At 36.1% G+C, this 18,920-nt stretch overlaps 1 protein-coding gene across 12 annotated transcripts in view; it reads right to left on the bottom strand.

The window, feature by feature from the left end:
• The window catches only part of SMG7 (SMG7 nonsense mediated mRNA decay factor), a 93,062-nt gene that overhangs the window by 53,515 nt on the left and 20,627 nt on the right, over positions 1–18,920 (bottom strand). For 8 of the 12 annotated variants that reach the window (XM_025430042.3, XM_049112142.1, XM_049112143.1 and 5 more), the window contains exon 2: positions 4,964–5,102. The exons of the other annotated variants lie outside the window; for them this stretch is intronic. In XM_025430042.3, coding sequence (XP_025285827.1) covers positions 4,964–5,079 — 116 coding nt within the window. In that variant the 5' untranslated portion in view covers positions 5,080–5,102. The remainder of the gene's footprint in view (positions 1–4,963; positions 5,103–18,920) is intronic. 12 annotated transcript variants of the gene reach the window in all.

Below are 18,920 nucleotides of genomic sequence, written 5' to 3'. Positions count from 1 at the left end.
CCTGAGCCAAAGGCAGATGCTTAACTGATTGAGCCACCTAGGTGCTCCTAGAATTTTTTTTTTAATTTAAATAAAAGTCATAGCAGGTTTTATTTCAAATTAGTTTACTTATTTTCATAGAGTACTAAAGGGTATTTGGGATAGTAACAGTATTCATCAATTATAAATAAAATAACCTAATCATTATTATTTATGCAAAATAGCCAGATAATACACATGCAAGCACAGAAATACATAATCTATAGATCTCTAAGACATTACCAAGTCTCATGGTATTCATTTAAAAAATAAATAAATCATACTGCTCTATTCTTGAATTTCACATAGAAAAGAAAATCTAGGGAAGATGCTGCTCCTAAAGGAGTTTTTCTCAGTAAGAAACAACAAAAGCACTAATTTGCTTTCTCTCTATGGCACTTCATAGTTTGTCATGAATTTTCAAGTCTCCGGACATCCCAAGATTCTATATTACATTTTCTATGGTTTCTATTATTTGAAAATGTGTATCTAGTTTTATTAAGGGCCAACCCTGGTCTGGAAATACCAAAAGTAAGAAGTAGTTATCATTCTACGCAGAGAAAATGGCACAATAATCAAAGCTAAGTCAGTAAAGGTGGGAGACTGGAACATAGAACATAAGGTAGAAAGCCAAAAGAGATGAGCTGGAGAACCAAGACAGACAGTAAACTGTGAGAGCCTGCATGACATGTTCAGGAGCTCAGATTCTATCTTTTAAGTAATAGGAAATCAGTGCTGAGTTTTAAGCAGGAGCAGAGCATTGTCAGAATTTCATTTTTAAAAGATTACAATAACATGCACAAAAGATAGACTTTAAAAGGGCAAAACTGGAAGGGAGGAAGTAAAACTATAGATGCACAGAAAAAAATCTAGATTCAAGAAATACATGGAAGTAAAATCAGCGGAAGGAAAGACAAAGCAGAGAAAACAGTCCAAATCATTCCCAGTTTGTTAGCTTGGACAGCTGGGTATATGAGAAAATACAAGTGTTTAAGAAGGAACTTAGAGGAAGTATCAAGCACAGAGGAGTCATCAAGACTAGGGGTATAGTCTGGAATGCCCAGCACATTGATGGTAGTTAAAATCTTAAGTGAAAATGTAATTACCCAGATGGCAGAAGAGAGAAGCTAGCTTTCAATCTTCCTTTTTGTTTTTTGAATTTGACCATAGTTGAGACACAATGTTACATTAGTTTCAAGTGTACAACACAGTGAATCAACAATTCTATTTGTTATGCTATGATCACAAGTGTACCTACTATCACTATATAAAACTATTATAGTACCACTGACCATACTCCCTATGCTGTACCTTTTATTCCTATGACTTGTTCATTCCATTACTCAAAGCCTATTTCTCCTTCTCCCCTTTATCCATTTTGCCTGGCCCTTCATCCCCTTCTCTTCTGGCAACCATCAGTTTGTTCTATTTATATAGGTCTGATTCTGCTTTTTTGTTTATTTATTCGTTTTGTTTTTTTGGATTCCACATGTAAGTGAAATCATATGGTTCCTCAAAAAATTGAAAATAGAAATACCACATAATCCAATTCCTACTGGGTAGTTACCCAAAGAAAATTAAAACACTAATTTGAAAAGATATATGCATATGCACCCTTATATTTATTGCAACATTGTTTACAGTAACCAAGATATAGAAAGAACCCAAGAAGATGCAGCATGTATACACAATGGAGTACCACACAGCCATAAAAAAGAATGAGATCTTGCTGTTTGCAACAGGGATGAACCTAGAGGAGATTATGCTAAGTGATGTCAGACAGACCTATTTTTAAGGGGCACATAACTATAAGGACTGGGAAGTGAGCTGGATTTGGTGAAATAAGGGTCAACAACAGCCCTGACAGGAAAGAGACAATGTCAAATTGCAGGGAGCTAGAGAACAAATACGAAAGAGAAGTTTAGAGGCACCTGGGTGGCTTAGCTGTTTAAGCGTCACACTCTTGATCTCAGCTTAGGTCATGATCTCAGGGTTGTGAGATTGAGCCCTGTATCACGCTCCATGCTGAGTGTGGAGCCTGCTTAAGATGCTCTCTCTCCCTCTGTCCCTCCCCCTGCTCTCTCTCTCTCAAAAAAAAAAAAGAAAAAAAAAAAAAGAAGAAGAACTTTAGGTCAATTAAAATGCTAGGTAGTGAGAAAAAAGGGAAGAATGCCATCACAAAGAGAAGTTTCTTTTTTATAATGGTAGACACTTAAACATGTTTAAAATGAAGAAATAAAGCTAGGAGAGTGAAATAGGCTGAAGACTTAAGAAAGTGAGAGCAAAATTGATAGAGCATGGTTCTGGAAGACATGGAAGTAAATGAGAATGTGATTAATAAACAGGAGACAAGAATGCTTTTGAAAAAGAGGCAGGATGAAACTGGAGGGAGATAACGTTAGATGGCAATGTGCTAAAAGAATCTGAGAGTAGTGTACAGTGAAGAGATACCAAGAGAATTCACAGCTACACTCACTGATTCACTTTTAGAGATACAATAGGAGATCAGATCACTGTCTGAACGTATGAGGGAGATAAACTGAGAATGGTGAATATCTGGGATAATTACAAAATGAATAGGAAAGGGAACTTCACCAAAGGCAAAAAAAAAATTGAAAAAAAGTTATGCAAGGTCATATGGATTAGACACTATGGAAAAAGTAATATGAAAAATAGCTAGCCTTAATGATGGCAGGTCCTACTTTTAAGGAACTCAAGATAAACTGGAAGATATAAAGACATATACAGATGATTTCAATACACTGTGGTTGAGTACAAGGATAAAGATATATGCTTACAGTTCAACTAGATAAAGAGAAGAGCTGGTGGGAATGCCGGAGAAGACCATGTTCAGGGCTGTATCCCTAATACCTAGAATAATACCTGGTATATGGTAGCTGTTCACTAAAATTTTGTTGAATTAGTGAACAGTGAAATATGCATCATACAAGAGGCAATTTTATGCAATGAAAAATTATAGAGAGTAAAAAAGACAGATTTGAATGTGGGTTTCCTACATATTAGCAATGCTACGCTGGAGCTTCTCTCCAAGAAACTTCAATTTCCTCATCTGTAAAACAAGGAAACAAACTCCCTTTCATGGGACACCTGGGTGGCTCAGTGGTTGAGCATCTGCCTTGGGCTCAGGGCGTGATCCCAGAGTTCTAGGATTGAGACCCACATCAGGCTCCCTGCAGGGAGCTGCTTCTCCCTCTGCCTGTATCTCTGCCTCTCTCTCTCATATGAATAAATAAAACCCTAAAAAAAAAGAAACAAAAAAACAAAAACTCCCTTTCAGAGTTGCTATAAGAAATAAACAAGAGAACCAGTAAGTTACACAAAAGAACCTAACTGAAAACTCCAAAAGGGAGGACTATAATCTGATTGTAACACCAATACCTTTGACCACCAAATTACTTTTGCTAATCCGGTTCCTGACATAGGATCCTTTCTGAAGCAGCACACAGGGTTGAAACAGACATTTCAAGATGGGAGTTAAAAATCCTGTCATCTACTACCATATAATGGACACTGGAAAGAGAAACTGTTTACATGTCATGATGACCATATTACTAGTATATACAGAAGATAAAACCAGAGGTAGATAATCAAAGTTGCAAAATAATTTGTAAGTTTCTTTTTTCCTTCTCTCCAAACATTAGTTTTGATTACATAACTTAAATACATTCTAAATATTCAACCTGATAACAGATTGAGCAAACTATAAAATATAGAAATGTTAATGATAATTGATTACAGACTCTGAACTCTTGTTAAGGATTAACTAATAGCCTCATATTAATAGCCTCATCCAACTCATAATAGAGTTGGATCATTTAGTATTTGCTAGGTTCTGTTTACATGCTTTCATATTTTACTAAATCTTTAATTCATGCAACAAATCTATCAGGTAAGTAGTAGGATCATCCCCATTTTGATGATGAGGAAACAGGGGCACAGAGTAGTTAAATAACTTGCCCAAAGTCACACAACTAGGAAATGGCAGAGCTTAGGTTCCACCTATAGTCTGGTTCCAGAGTTCTTGAGAAATGCATGGTAAAGCAAGTCTTTGGGAATGGCCTGACTATAGATATGTCATTATCATGCTATCAACTTCTAGAGCAACTATCACTTCTCATTTAAAAGCCACATGTCCAAGATCAGACACCTTCACACATTCTGTCATTACAACTGTCATTACAGCTGTTGTGACAACAGTTGCTAACTCACCAGGTGGTTAGAGAGGGCTTCACTAGCATGTAATCATATACCTATTTCTATAGGCATCTAGGAGGCCGGACTGCATCCATGGAGACAGAGAGAACTAAGTAAGAGCTGATGCTCCCTGCACTCAAAATGAATTGCTATATATGTTACCTAAAACATAAGAATTTTCATACTAAAGTATAATCTAGGGCCAGCCCCGGTGGCGCAGCGGTTTAGCGTCACCTGCAGCCCAGGATGTGATCCTGGAGACCGGGGATCGAGTCCCACATCAGGCTCCCTGCATGGTGCCTGCTTCTCCCTCTGCCTGTGTCTCTGCCTCTCTCTCTCTCTCTAGCTGTGTCTCTATGAATAAATAAATAAAATCTTTAAAAAAATAAAAATAAAGTATAATCTCTAAGATGAATCACATGTCCCTATACTTATGAACAGAGACCTCATACATAAATATAAAAGTCTTAGATTTATGTTAGTAAATGTTTAAAAAATTTCCTTTGACTACAAGATACAAATGCTCATGACAAAGTAAACATATGTCAAAGTTCTCATGAAGCCATATAAAAAAAATAATCTTAGCACTCCCATCTCCCATCCTCACCAATATCCAATGCTCCACAAAGTCTCTAACTCTTCTATTAATGCTCATAAAATATGCATACTTTAACATACATCTCTAAAAGGAATACAAACATGTAAAAATCCCTTGTAATTTTTATCCTACCTAATATTACTTGATTTCAGATGCTCCTCTGATTTCAAGTTTCCGGTCCTCATCTGGGACTTATATGAAACGTTTTCTCCCACAATGACTATCTGCAAGAACATCCAATTTCTCATAAGGTAGAATGGCTTAAGACATTCTAGATAGAGGAGAGGAGGAAAATATGAGTTAACCCACAATAACAGAAAATTCCTTTGGAAAAAAAAATTAAATTATTTTCTCTTTATTTGAAATGATTTAATGTCACAGGCAAATGAAAAATACTTTTTTCTTTCTGTATTAAGTTTCTTAGAATACACATTTTAAAATGCTATTTTGTATATTTCTAACATTCTAGTTTTAGATCAAAATGTTATCCAATCTCCTTCTCCCTCCAAAAGCTGAGTGATCTGTCTAAGACAAACAAATACCAGTTACCCAGCAGGGTTTTTGTAGTTCCAAGGTGAGAGTGCCCTGTAGAACACAGAAACAGATGGCTGGTCCAAACTAAACTGTTTACCAACAGAAAAACATGCAAAGCAATTAAACCACAATTATAGGTAGTATGAATGATGTTTAAATTCTAAGATCAGCTAAAAATGGCAGGTTTTTAGATTTTTGTTCACTCACTGAATAACTTAGTCATGTCTATGTACTAGATACAGTGTGAAGGACAGGGTATACAATGACTAACAAATATGGTCCCTGTCATGGATTAAAATCTAATGTGGACAGAGATCCGCAAGGAAGGAGGCGGCAATAAAGGGTAGTGGTTAAAAGCATGGGTGTGTGTGTGTCACACTCTCTGCATTTAATGGCAGGCTGGGAGTAAGTCAAGCCACAGAAAAACAGCAAAATATCTTAGTGCCATCAATTTAACTCAAAAATTTGAACAAAGTTAAGGAAATATTATTGGCTGCTGATAACTGCTTATGTTTACAATTATGTGGCAGATTCTGTGCTAAATATTCTATACACGTGATCTCAAAGAATGAGAGTATGCTATAGTTAAGTGCCTTATATTCAGACCGTGTGTTCAAACCAAGGTCTGCCACCAACTAGCTGTGTAACCTAAGGAAAATCACTTCTCTATGCACCCCAGTTTCGTTAAAAGTAAGGAGGAGATAAATGTACCTACCTCATCGAGATGTTTTGAGGATTAAATGAGGTAATAGAAATAAAGCACCTAGACTGTTCCTCTTTCAGTAAGCTCTCAAAAAATATTAGCTATTTTGTCATTGTTATCATCGTTATAGTTACTATTAGTCCTCCCAAATCCTAAAATATAAGTGCTATTATTCTCATTCTATAATTAGGAATTTGAAACTAAGAATGCACAGAATAAAAGACAAAGGTATTCCTAATATTTAACAATACAACATCACTCTTAAGAGAAAATTCAAACATGCAGGAGGTCTTATGTGTACTTTGTCTCCTTTGAAAGCATGTATTCAATCTCCAGTGACTTTAGATGATTTTGGTGGTAAAGACTGAGAAAATACCACATGCTAAAACCCAAGCTCCTTAGCAAACCATGTGAGGTCCCATAGCTCCCCACTTCATACTTTATGACCTAATAAAACTAAATTACTTTTAGTTCTTAGCTATTTTGTTCCTCAATATCTTTATTCATGCTCCTTCATTCAATATGGAATGCCCTCTTTCTTCCTTGTATGGTTAATCCCTTCTCTTATTTAAGACTAAGCAACTTCTGTATGAGGGTTTTGGCTTGACTAAGCACTCCCAATGCATCTTAATGCCCGCTTCTATCTCAGCACTCATAGACAGCATGATGATGATATTTTCTCCACTAGAGACTGTCCTGTGCAACTCTGTATATCTAGTGCCAACCATGCCTGCCAGACTAAAGTGTATCAAATAAATTTGTTATTTTGGACTGCATAGTCTCTCAAAAGGCCAAGACACTGAAAAATTCAGTTTCTCAAAACTGACAATAGTCTTAAAAGTCTTCCAGGAAAACAATTTCAAAGGATTTTTATCTGATAACCAAGAATAACATACTTCCGTCTAAATTCAGAAAAGCTGCCATTTTATACAGTTAGAGAAGTCCATGATCATTTACTTGGCTGTCTAAAATTCAGATTGTTTTCTGCACATCGGGATCTATATATACAGTATACTACATACTTTTCCAGAAATACAATCTGAGGGGTATCCGGGTGGCTCAGTTGGTTGAGCATCTAACTATATCGGTTCAGGTCACAATCTCAAGGTCATGGGATCAAGCCCAGAGTCAAGCTCTGTGCTCAGTGGGGAGTCTGCTAGTCCCCTCTGTCCCTCCTCCCACTTCAGTGGGTGTGCACTCTCTTTCTCAAATAAATAAAATCTTAAAAAAAAAGAAATACAAAATCTGAAACCTCAACAGAACATGGATAAATTCAATAACCCAAGTGAGTGAAACAAGAAATTTAGATTTAAGCCACAAACAATTGGAAGGTTATTTCCCCTCATTTCAATTTTCACATTTTACATTCAATTTTTACAATGGTTTTCAACTCTTCTGAACACAGTGGCTTTGGAGAAAAAAAAAAATGCATTATATATAACAACTCTGTACCTTCTGAAAATAAAATACAAGCTGATATTAAACTGTCTATTTAATACACTAAATATAAAAACTAAATGCCTTGAAGGTTAAAAAAAGAAAAATAAAGGAAGCCATCTTTTAAAAAGATCGATTGATTGATTGATTTTAGAGAGAGAGAGTGCGCACACACACGAGTGGAAAAGGCAGAGGGAGAGGGAGACAGAATTTCAAGCAGACTCAGCCCTAATCACAGAACCCAAAGCCGGGGCTTGATCTCACAGCCTGAGCTAAAACCAACTGTAAGGACACTCAACCGACTGTGACACCCAGGTGCCCCAAAAGAAAAGCAATTTTTAATAAAATTTGCATCTGAATATATAAATGACTGGTTAAGACTACTTTGAAGACATAATGAAGTAAATGCTTACAAATACTTATAATGGTAATGGTTAAGAGAATTCCAAAGACCGAAAGATGAAAACCAAACTATGAGTAGACACTAGAATTAAAATAAATATTAATAACAGACCAGATTTATTGGAAATGGCAAAAAGAGAAAAAAAGGACATAAGGGCAACATGACAAGACAAAGCACAGAGGTGATTTGAAGAAAACAAGTATATGACTATATGCTTTGATAGCTGACATGGAACAAAAATTAGATTTAAAAAGAGCAAACAGCCTTTAATAAAGCACCACATAAATTAAGGTGAAGCAAAGTAAAGTACTACTTTCCAACATAGGGTAGGGGGATAATATGCAAAATGGATGTTAATTAACTCCAACAGCTAGCAACAAGACAGTGTCTGACTTACCTAAATAAAAGAATCTATAAATTATTATAGTACATATAGTACTCTCTACTTCTAGGTGGTCTTCTGATTGAAGAAAGAAGTTGTATACTAAAATCAAATAATTTAACAAATGAAACTGGATCCTGATCATGGAGGGCATATGGAAGATTATTATATTAATGGCCCCTAAAGAATCACACACCACCAGGCATATGCACCCTCATTAATTCTCTTTACACATCGATCCTGGGTTAGCCAAATGTGACACAAACAGGTTTGATAAGCACTTGTGCATTTGAGCCTGCCTTTTGCCAACGCCATCATCATGTTATAAAGCTAAGGAGGACAGACTACTTGGAAAAAAAGAGACCCAGTGTTCCCAACTATCACAGTCATCTCAGTTGAGGGTCCAGACATTTCAGTGAGGTTGTCTTAGACCATTCAGGTCAAGCTGAGCCACTGGCTGACTGAGTCATCCAACTTGACCTAAATGGTCTGAGACATGGGAAACCTTTCGAGATTCTGAGCAAAGAAGTGACATGATCTAACCTAGATCTTAACAGGTTCCACCTGGCTGCTATATTGAGAATTAACGGCTTGGACCAGTAGGCAGCAATAGAGATGGCTGTCACCAGACTCTGACCAACAGCATTTGTTGAGTGAAGAAAAAAAAAGAGAGAGATAAAATTTAAAAATGATTCCTGGTCAGCTAGAACAGTGGATTTGCCATTTACTAACAAAAGGAAGATAATAAGGAGATATATGGAGAAGAATCCATTTTGGGACAACATGGTATTATATAAGCTCTTGCTATTATTTTTTATAACAATGGTAACTTTGAGATTATTATACATCCAATGGAATGAACGGATAGGTAGTTAGTCTGGGGTTTAAAGGAAAGGTATGGACTACAGATATTCAGTCATCAGCATATAGACATACTTAGTTTTATTGTGTTCTGCTTTATTGTACTTCATAAATAGTGTGGGGTTTGTTTGTTTGTTTTTTTACAAATAGAAGGTCTGTGGCAACCCTGCATCAGGCAAGTCTATTGGTATCATTTTTCCAACAGCATTTGCTCACTTCGTGTCTCTGTGTCACATTTTGGAAATCCCTGTAATATTTCAAACTTTTTCATTATTACTATAATTGTCATGATGTTCTGTGATCAGTGATCTTTGATGTTATTATTGCAATTGTTTGGGGGCACCACAAACCATTCCCATACAAAACAGTGAAATTTATCAATAAATGTTGTATGTGTTCTGATTGCTCCACCAAGTGGCCACTCTCCCTCTCCTTGGGCCTCCCTATTCCCTCAGACACAGTACTGAAATCAGGCCAATTAATAACTCTACAATGCCCTCTAAGTGTTCAAGTGAAAAGACTCACATGTCTCTTGACTTAAATCAAAAGCTCAGGAATGATTAAGCTTAGTGAGGAAGACATGTTGAAAAACAAGATAGGCTGCAAAGCAAGGCCTCTTGCACAAAGCAGCCAACTTGTATACTTAAAGAAAAAAGTTCTTGAAGGAAATGAAAAAGCACTACTCCAGTGAACACACAAAAAATAAAGCAAAAGAGCCTTAATGCTGATGTGGAGAAAATCTGAGTGGTCTAAATATATCAAACTAGCCACAACCTTCCCTTAAGGTAAAGCCTAATCCAGAGGAAGGCCTTAACTCTCTTCAATTCTATAAAGGCTGATGATAGAGGTGAGGAAGTTGCAGAAGGAAATTTGAAAGCTAGCAGAGGTTGGTTCAAGAGGTTTAAGGAGAGAAACCATCTCCGTAACAGAGAAGTACAAGGTGAAACAGCAGATACTGAAATAGAAGCTGTACCAAGTTATCCAGAAGATCTAGCTAAGATAATTCGTGAAGGTGGCTAAACAACAGACTTTCCATGCAGACAAACAGTCTTATATTGGAAGAAGATGCCATCTAGGACTTTCATAGCTAGAGAGGAGAAGTTAATGCCTGGCTTCAAAACTTAAAAGGACAGGCTGACTCTCTTGTTAAGGGATAGCTGGTGACTTTAAGTTAAAGCCAATGCTCTTTTTCCATTCCAAAAACCCTAGGGCCATTAAGAACTATACTAAATCTACTCTGCCTATATGCTCTATTAATGGAACACCAAAGCCTGGATGACAGCACATCTGTTTACAACATGGTTTACTGATATTTTAAATCCACTGTTGAGACCCACCACTCAGAAAGAAAGATTCCTCTCTAAATATTACTGCTCACTAATAATGCACCTGGTCACCCAAGAACTCCAATGGAGGTGGACAAGATTAATGTTGTTTTCATGCCTGCTGACACAACATCTGTTCTGCAGCCCATGGACCAAAGACTTTGTATTTAAAAATATATTTCAGGGCATCCCAGTGGCTCAGCGGTTTAGCGTCCCCTTCAGCCCAGGGCGTGATACTAGAGACCCGGGATGGAGTCCCATGTCAGGCTCCCTGCATGGAGCCTGCTTCTCCCTCTGCCTGTGTCTCTGCCCCCCCCCCCCCCCGTATGTGTGTGTGTGTCTTTCATGAATAAATAAATAAAATCTTTACAAAATAAAAATTAATTAATTAATTATTTCATAAGGCTACATACAACTGCCATAGATAGAAATTCCTCTGAAGGATTTGGGCAAAGTCAACTGAAAACCTTCTGGAAAGCATTCTCAATTCTAGATGTCATTAAAGACACTCAAGATTGATATGAGAAGGTCAAACTATCAACATTAACAGCAATTTGGAAGAAGTTGATTCCAACTCTCATGGATGACTTTGAGGAGCTCAAGACTTCAGAGGAAGAAGTAACTGCAGATGTGGTGGAAAGAGAGAGAACAAGAATTAGAAGTAGAGCCTGAAGATAATGAGTGAATGGCTACGATCCAATGATAAAACTTCAATAAATGAGGAGGAGTTGCTTTTTATGGACAAGCAAAGAAAGTAGTTTCTTGAGATGTGAAGATGCTACTCTTGATAAAGGTGCTGAGAATACTGTTGAAGACTGAGAAGACTGTTGAAATGACAACAAAGGATTTAGAATATTACATAAACTTAGCAGATAAAGCAATGACCAGGTTTGAGAAAACTGACTCCAATTTTGGAAGAAGTTCTACCGTAGACAAAATATCATCAAACAGCATCACATGGCACAGAGGAATCATTTGGAAATCATTTGGAAAGGAAGAGTCAGTTGATGTGGCAAACTTCACTGTCTTATTTTTAAAAATTGCCAACCTCAACCATCAGCAATCACCACCCTAATCAGTCAGCATCCATCAACATCAAGGAAAGATACTCTACTAGCCAAAAACTTACAACTCACTGAAAGCTCAGATGATGGTTAGCATTTTTTAGCAATAAAGTATTTTTTAATTAAGGTGTACACATTGGCTTTTTAGACATAATGCTATTGCATACTTAACAAACTATAGTGTAGTGTAACTTTTATATGCACTAGGAAACAAAAATTCATTTGACTTGCTTTATTACAATATTCACTTTATTGTGGTGGTCTGGAACTGAACCTACAGCACCTCTGAGGTGTGTCTGAGAGACCAAAACTGAGACAGGAACAGTAAACAGACTGAGAACTAACAGCCCGAGAGTCAGGAAGAAAATTTTTTCACTTGTTTAAGATTTTATTTTTAAGGGGCACCTGGGTGGCTCAGTGGTTGAGCATCTGCCTTCAGCTCAGGTCCTGGTCCCAGGGCCCTGGGATCAAGTCCTGCATTGGGTTCCCTACCGGGAGCCACCTTTTCCCTCTGCGTATGTCTCTGCCTTTCTCTGTGTCTCTCATGAATAAATAAATAAAATCTTAAAAAAAAAAATGTACTTTTAAGTAATCTGTACACCCAATGTAGGGCTCAAACTGAGATCAAGAGTCACAGGCTTAAAAAAAAAAAAAAAAAAAAAGAGTCACATGCTTTACAGACTCAGTCAGCCAGGTGCTCTAGAAGGAAAATTTGTTGAATGTGGTATTCTAGAAGCCAAATGAAGAAAGAGCTTCAAGAAGAGAAACAGAAGCCATGCTGCTGATGCATGAGGTAAAATGAGGCCTAAGAACTGACTATTTGACTTAGTAATGTGGAAACCACTGAGGATCTTAACAATTTTGGCAGAGAAGTAGAGGCATAAGCCCATGGTTTGCCTTCCATAGAAAATAGAAAAGAAACTAAGACTAAAACTGAGTTTTGACATCTTTATCAAGGAAAAAGAGGCAGCAGCTGGAGGGATATATGAGAGTCAAAAGAATTTTTAAGATGGGATACGTAAAATGTTTGTTATGGGCTGGAATGGGATAAGCATGGGAAAGATACAAGGGAGAAAAACAAAAGGATGAAGAGTCTCATGAATGCCACAGGGGCTTGTTTAAATAGTGCACATTTAAATCAAGGACAAAAAGTCCTTGAATGAAAGAATAAAATTTAAAGTGAATATATAAAGAAAAAAAGTCAACTAATAATTATTGGGAACCTACAAAATAGCAAGTGAATCACATAAACTATTCTCAAATTTAAAAAAAAAAAAAAACGATTTTTTATTTTATTTATTCATGAGAGACACAGGGGGAGAGAGGCACAGACACAGGCAGAGGGAGAATCAGGCTCCATGCAGGGAGCTCGATGTGGGACTCGATCCCAGGACTCCAGGATCACGCCCGAGCCGAAGGCACATGCCCAGTTGCTGAGCCACCCAGGCATCCCTCAATTTAATTTTCATAGCAATCTGTGATAAGTACTATATAACTACTATTTTTCTTTCCTTTTTTTTTTTTCTTTTAGCGTGAGCATGGTGTGGAGGGGAACAGGAGGGGAGAGGCATGGAGAAATGGAGAAAGAATCCTAAGCAGGCTCCACACCCAGTGTGGTACCCAACCCAGGGACTGATCTCTTGACCCTAGGATCATGACCTGAGCCAAAAACAAGAGTCAGATGCTTGGGGCACCTGGGTGGCTTAGTGGTTGAGTGGTTGCCTTCAGCTCAGGTCATGATACCAGGGTCTGGGGATCAAGTTCTGCATCGAGCTCCCCATGGGAAGCCTGCTTCTCCTTCTGGCCATGTCTCTACCTCTCTTGCAGTGGCTCTCATGAATAAACAAATAAAATCTTTAAAAAAAAAAAGTCAGGTGCTTAACTGACTGAGCCACTCAGGCGCCCCTATTTTTCCAATTTATAAAGCTCAGAGATTTTAGGAAACTTGCTCAAGATCACAAAGATAGTATGTGCTAGGACTAGGATTCAAATCCAAGAATATAAGAATTTCAGAACCTAACCTTCTATTCATTATTCAATGATTCATGACAGACTTCAATTTTTAACAATTCACATATTCAAAGCTAAACTGTGAATATTTTATTGCTTACAATTTATTTTGAGTTTGCCTTTTTTTTTTTTTTTTTTGAGTTTGCCTTTTTAACAACCTAAGACCCACCCAGATCTTTTCCCTTAAACCTAAAAAACTCTTCTTCAGGAAATGTTCCTGGTTTTAGTCTCTAGTATAGGTTCTGTCCCAGGAGGTCTCTCTAGCTATTCTCTCTACTCTCTTCCTCATCAAAATGAAACCAAAAATTCCGATTTTAAGAAAATTCTGATTAATAAGACAACTTCCAGGTAAGACAGGTTTACTATATTTTCTTGCAGGAATTATACAGAAGAAATTAATGCACAAACTTCAGTGGCAACAGCAGAATGTTCCTGAGAGTGACTCTAAGTCATCACTGCTAATAATATTCCCTATGGCTTAGGACTCAAGTTACTCATAGAAGTTCCTGAATAGATGATTGAGAAAGAGGAAAGGACATCTTTGTGGACAAATCTTCACTCTATACAAGTTTTATGTTAGATATAACATATAAAGATCAAACAATTTTATTATACTCTCCCATCCTGCTCCTCTAAAATGTTAAAAGCAAAGATATGGCCTGGCCTGTTATTCCAACATTACTCTAAATCCAGTTTTTAAGTTCTTTGCCCAACAAGAAAAAAATATATACCCTCCTCATTTGCTAAATGTATAGTAACATTTACCACTCTGTACCATGTTAACAAAATCAAATTACTGGTTCACTGGGCAACAGACTCCAAGAAGTTAAGAGTTCATATCAAACCTGGCTCATATCAACTCTATAAAAAATATCTGAAGAAATGACAGAATATTTTTCAAATCTGATGAAAGTTATAAACCCACAGATCTAAGAAGCTCAATAAACCTTGCTCATTTAAACAGAAAAGAAAACCATATTAAGGCACTGTAATCAAATGGTTGAAAACAAAAGAAAGAAATAAAGAAAAGGAGAAATAAAGACAGGGAGAAATAAAGATATACCAATGCCAAATTCTTCTCAGAAAAAAATGTAAGCCAGAAGATAATGGAATAATATCTTTAAAATATTGGAAGAGAGAGGAGAAGCCCAAGCCCTGTCAAACCTATAATTATACATCCAGCAAAAATATACTTTAAAATTGAAGGTGAAATAAGGACATTTTCAGAAACACAGAAACTGAGGAAACGTGATGCCAGCAGATCAATACATAAGGAATATTTTTAAAAAGGAAGTTCTTTGAGGCTGGTAAAAAAAATGATACCACACAGAAACCTGGAACTACACAAAGAGATAAAGAATGCCAGAAATAAAAAATATGTAAGTAAATATAAAATAATTTTTCCCCTTGTTTTTAAATCTCCTTAAAACTTAATGGACTTTTAAACAAAAATAACATTTAGTCTAGGGTTTAAAACAAAAAAAGGAAAAAAAGGGAGAGATGCCTAGGTAGCTCACTTGGAAAAGTATGCCACTCTTGATATCAGGGTCAGGAGTTCAAGCCCCAAAATGGGTATAGAGATTACTCAAAAAAAAAAAAAAAAAAAAGTAAATGAACTCACCTATTTGGAAATGAATGTTTTTTTAATGATCATGGGCAAAAGAAGAAATCACAAAGGAAATGGGAAAATATTTTAAACTGAATGAAAATGGAAACATAATGTGTAGGATGCAATGAAGGCAGTGCTCAGCTCTTTATAGCTTTAAATGCTCACATGAAAATAAAAACAGTCTAAGTATTAATCTAAGCATCTATCTTAAGCCATAAAAAAAGAGAATAATGAAAAGTAGAAAACAAAAACATATAAAACAAATAAAAGCTAACTTTAAAAAGATCAATATAATTCTCCCCAAACTGATCTATAGTTAGAATATAATTCCAATCAAAACCCTAGCAGGCTGTTTTTGGTAGAAACTGACAGGCTGATTTTAAAATGTACCTGGAAATAGAAGAACCTAGAATAACCAAAACAATGTTCAAAAAGAAAACTTGGGAGACCTTACACTACCTATTTCAAAATTTACTTTAGTGTGGTAATAATCAAAGCAGTACAGTTTTGGTCTAAGAATAGACATAAAGATCAGTGGAACAGAACAGAGTATAGAAACCAACTCATCTACTCATGCATGTAGATACATGTGTATGAATGTATCTGTGTGTACAGCTGAATGATGTTTAACCTAAGTGTCAAGGCAATGTAATGGGGGGAAATGTTTTTAATCGTAGTGCTGGAATGACTGGAGATAAAAGCTTAAACTGGAAAAAATGAACCTCAAATAATACACCACAGCACACACAAAAATTAATTCAAATGAATCAGAGACCTAAATCTGTAAAATTTCTAGGAGAAAATTTTTACTGCCCCAGGCCAAATAAAGAATTCCATAAAGGCAAGATTCAATAAAAGAAAAAGTAAACTGATAAATTAGATTAAAATTTAAAACTCCTACTCCTCAAAATAATTAAGAAAGTGCAAAGGAAAGCCAGACTGGGATACGTGTGTCTGTACACAAAGGATTTACATTTAAAAAATAGAAAGAAAACTCAATAAAGTAATCCAATTTTTAAAATGGGCTAATTATTTAAACACTGTAAAAGAAGATACACAAATGGTCCATAAGCACATGAAAAGCAGCTCAACATCTTCAGTCACCTGGAAAATGTAAATCTACAATAAAATACCACTTCATACTCACTGGAATGATGAAAATCAAAGGACTATCAATATCAAGTATTGTAGGTGAGGCTGTGGAAAAACTAAACTGTTTTTTAAATCAATGATTTACAATGGTATTTATTATACTTAACATGCAGTATATCAAATTCTTATATATTAACAGGATCTATTTCTAGACTAATAACACTATGTTAAGTATTTTAGTTTTACAATAGAAAACTAGATTCTTCTACACTGCTGTGCAAATAGAAAATGTTGTCATTGCTTTGGAAAATAGTCTAATAATTTATTGTAAAGTTACACATGCCCTTACTATATGACCCAACAATTCCATTCTAAGGGATTTACCAAAAGAAATGCAAACGTGTCCAAGACTTACAGAATGTTCCTAGAAGCTTTATTCACAATAGCAAAAAATGAGAAACAGGTTCATCAAAAGGTGAAGGGACAAACTATAGTATAATCACACAATGGAATACTACCCAGCAGCAAAGAGAGAACAAACTATTGATGCATGCAACAAAGTGGACTGATCTAAAAAGTAGTATGTCAAGCAAAAGATTTCAGATACAAAGAGTACATACTGTATATGTTTATGAAGTTTATGAAGTTCTAGAACAAGCAAAAGTAATATATAGTGATACAAATCAACAATGACTGCCTGAGGCACAGAGAGTTAGGACACACTGCAAAGGAGTCTGGGAGAATATTTTGGGGATTTGGAAGTGTTCTATAGCTTGATCAGGGTGGTGGTTAGAGGGCATATTTTCATAAAAGTTCATTAACTGTATACTTAAAATGAGTGGTTTTATTTTGTTGATTACCTCAAGTAATGTGATTTGAAAGTATATGCTCTATGATAATAATCTGAATAAAATGTATTATCTATATACTGTATAAAATGTACATTCTATATTCATAAAAAGAACAGTACTGGTGGCAATTTAATGTTGCAAATTTTCTCAAAAGTTAACAATGACTGCTCAAACTGAGCTTTTTCTCAGTCCTTATACTTCTTGAACTCTAGGTAGTATTCAATACTATAGTGCATTAGCATTTTTTTTCAAACTTCGGCCCACATCAGAATCTCTTTCAAAGTTTTTGAAAATGTTTGCTGAACTTCATCCCCCACAGTTTCTGACTTGGCAGATCAGAGAGAGGTCACAAGAATTTGTATTTCTAACAAGTTCCCAGATGATGCTGATCCTGGTGGTCTGGGGCCCACAGTTTAAGCACTACTGCATTAAAACAACCCCTTTATTAAAACTTTCCACACACTAAGCTTTTCTTAGCCTTTCCCACCTTTTTTGATAGATCATTCTTATTTCTTTTCTCTGCTTCCACTTATACAGAATTGCAATGTCATTAAGAATGAAACACCTAATCATCAGGAAAATGCAAATCAAAACCACACTAAAGTATCACCTCACACCTGTCAGAATAGCTAAAATCAAAAACACAAGAAACAAGTGTTGATGAGGATGTGGAGAAAAAGGAACTTTCATGAACTGTTGGTGGTAATGCAAACTGGGGTAGACACTGTGGAACAGTATGGAGGTTCCTCAAAAAATTAAAAATAGAATTATCACATGATCCAGTAATTTCACTACTGGGTATTTACCCAAAGAATATTAAAACATTAAAATGAAAAAATATATGCACCTCTGTTTACTGCAGCATTATTTACAATAGCCAAATTATGAAGTGTCCACTGATAGATGAAAGATATGTGTATAATATGGAACATTACTCAGCCATAAGAAAGAATGAAACCTTGTCATTTACAACAACATGCATGGACCTAGAGAGTATAATGGCAAATGAAATAAGTTAGTCAAAGAAAGGCAAATACCATATGATTTCACACTTATGTGGAATTTAAGAAACAAATGAACAATGGAAAAGAGATATCAGAAAAAGACTCTAAACTATAGAGAACAAATTGATGGTCAACAGAGGGGAGGTAGTGGGAGGATGGAGGGAAAAAAAAAAAAAAGAATGGAACTTGGCCATATTATCATCAGCATCTGTTCCCTAGGTAGCTCACCTGATACCCATACATTTCTATCATTCCTTCCCAGCTTGTGGATTCAAGTGTCACCCTTATTGCAGAAAACTATGAAATCAATTCTTTCCAACCCAGCTTACACTATGTCCTCATTTCAACTGCCTGTTTGGCATTTATTCATCAAATATTCCCTTCATCACCCATACCTTTGTTACCTACTTCCATGAAAAACGCTACCATTTCTCCATGGCCAACTTCAACGTCATCAATGACTCTCCCTCTCTCTCTTCATATGTAATCAGTAAGCAAAATCCTATTGATTACACTGATGTATTATCTCTCGTAGATGCTTCTCAGTAGCCTGATTCAGACTTTCATGATTATTTACATGGATTATGGCAATTTTCTCAAATGGCTTCCATGACTTTACTTGCACAGAGTTCCCAAATATATGATACCAAATAATTCTAAACACATCAATTTCCAGACTGAAAACGTTAATTTCCATTTATCCATAAAGCTCAAACTAAGTAGCCTGTCAGTCAGTATCCCCCAATTTAGCTTCCAACCTTATCTCCTTAAACCTCCTTCTTCATGAACTATGCTCCAGACACTACTATCTCTT

The sequence above is a fragment of the Canis lupus genome, chromosome 7, assembly GCF_003254725.2.
Source record: "Canis lupus dingo isolate Sandy chromosome 7, ASM325472v2, whole genome shotgun sequence".
NCBI lineage: Eukaryota > Metazoa > Chordata > Mammalia > Carnivora > Canidae > Canis > Canis lupus.
This window is presented reverse-complemented; position numbering and strand designations above follow the sequence as displayed.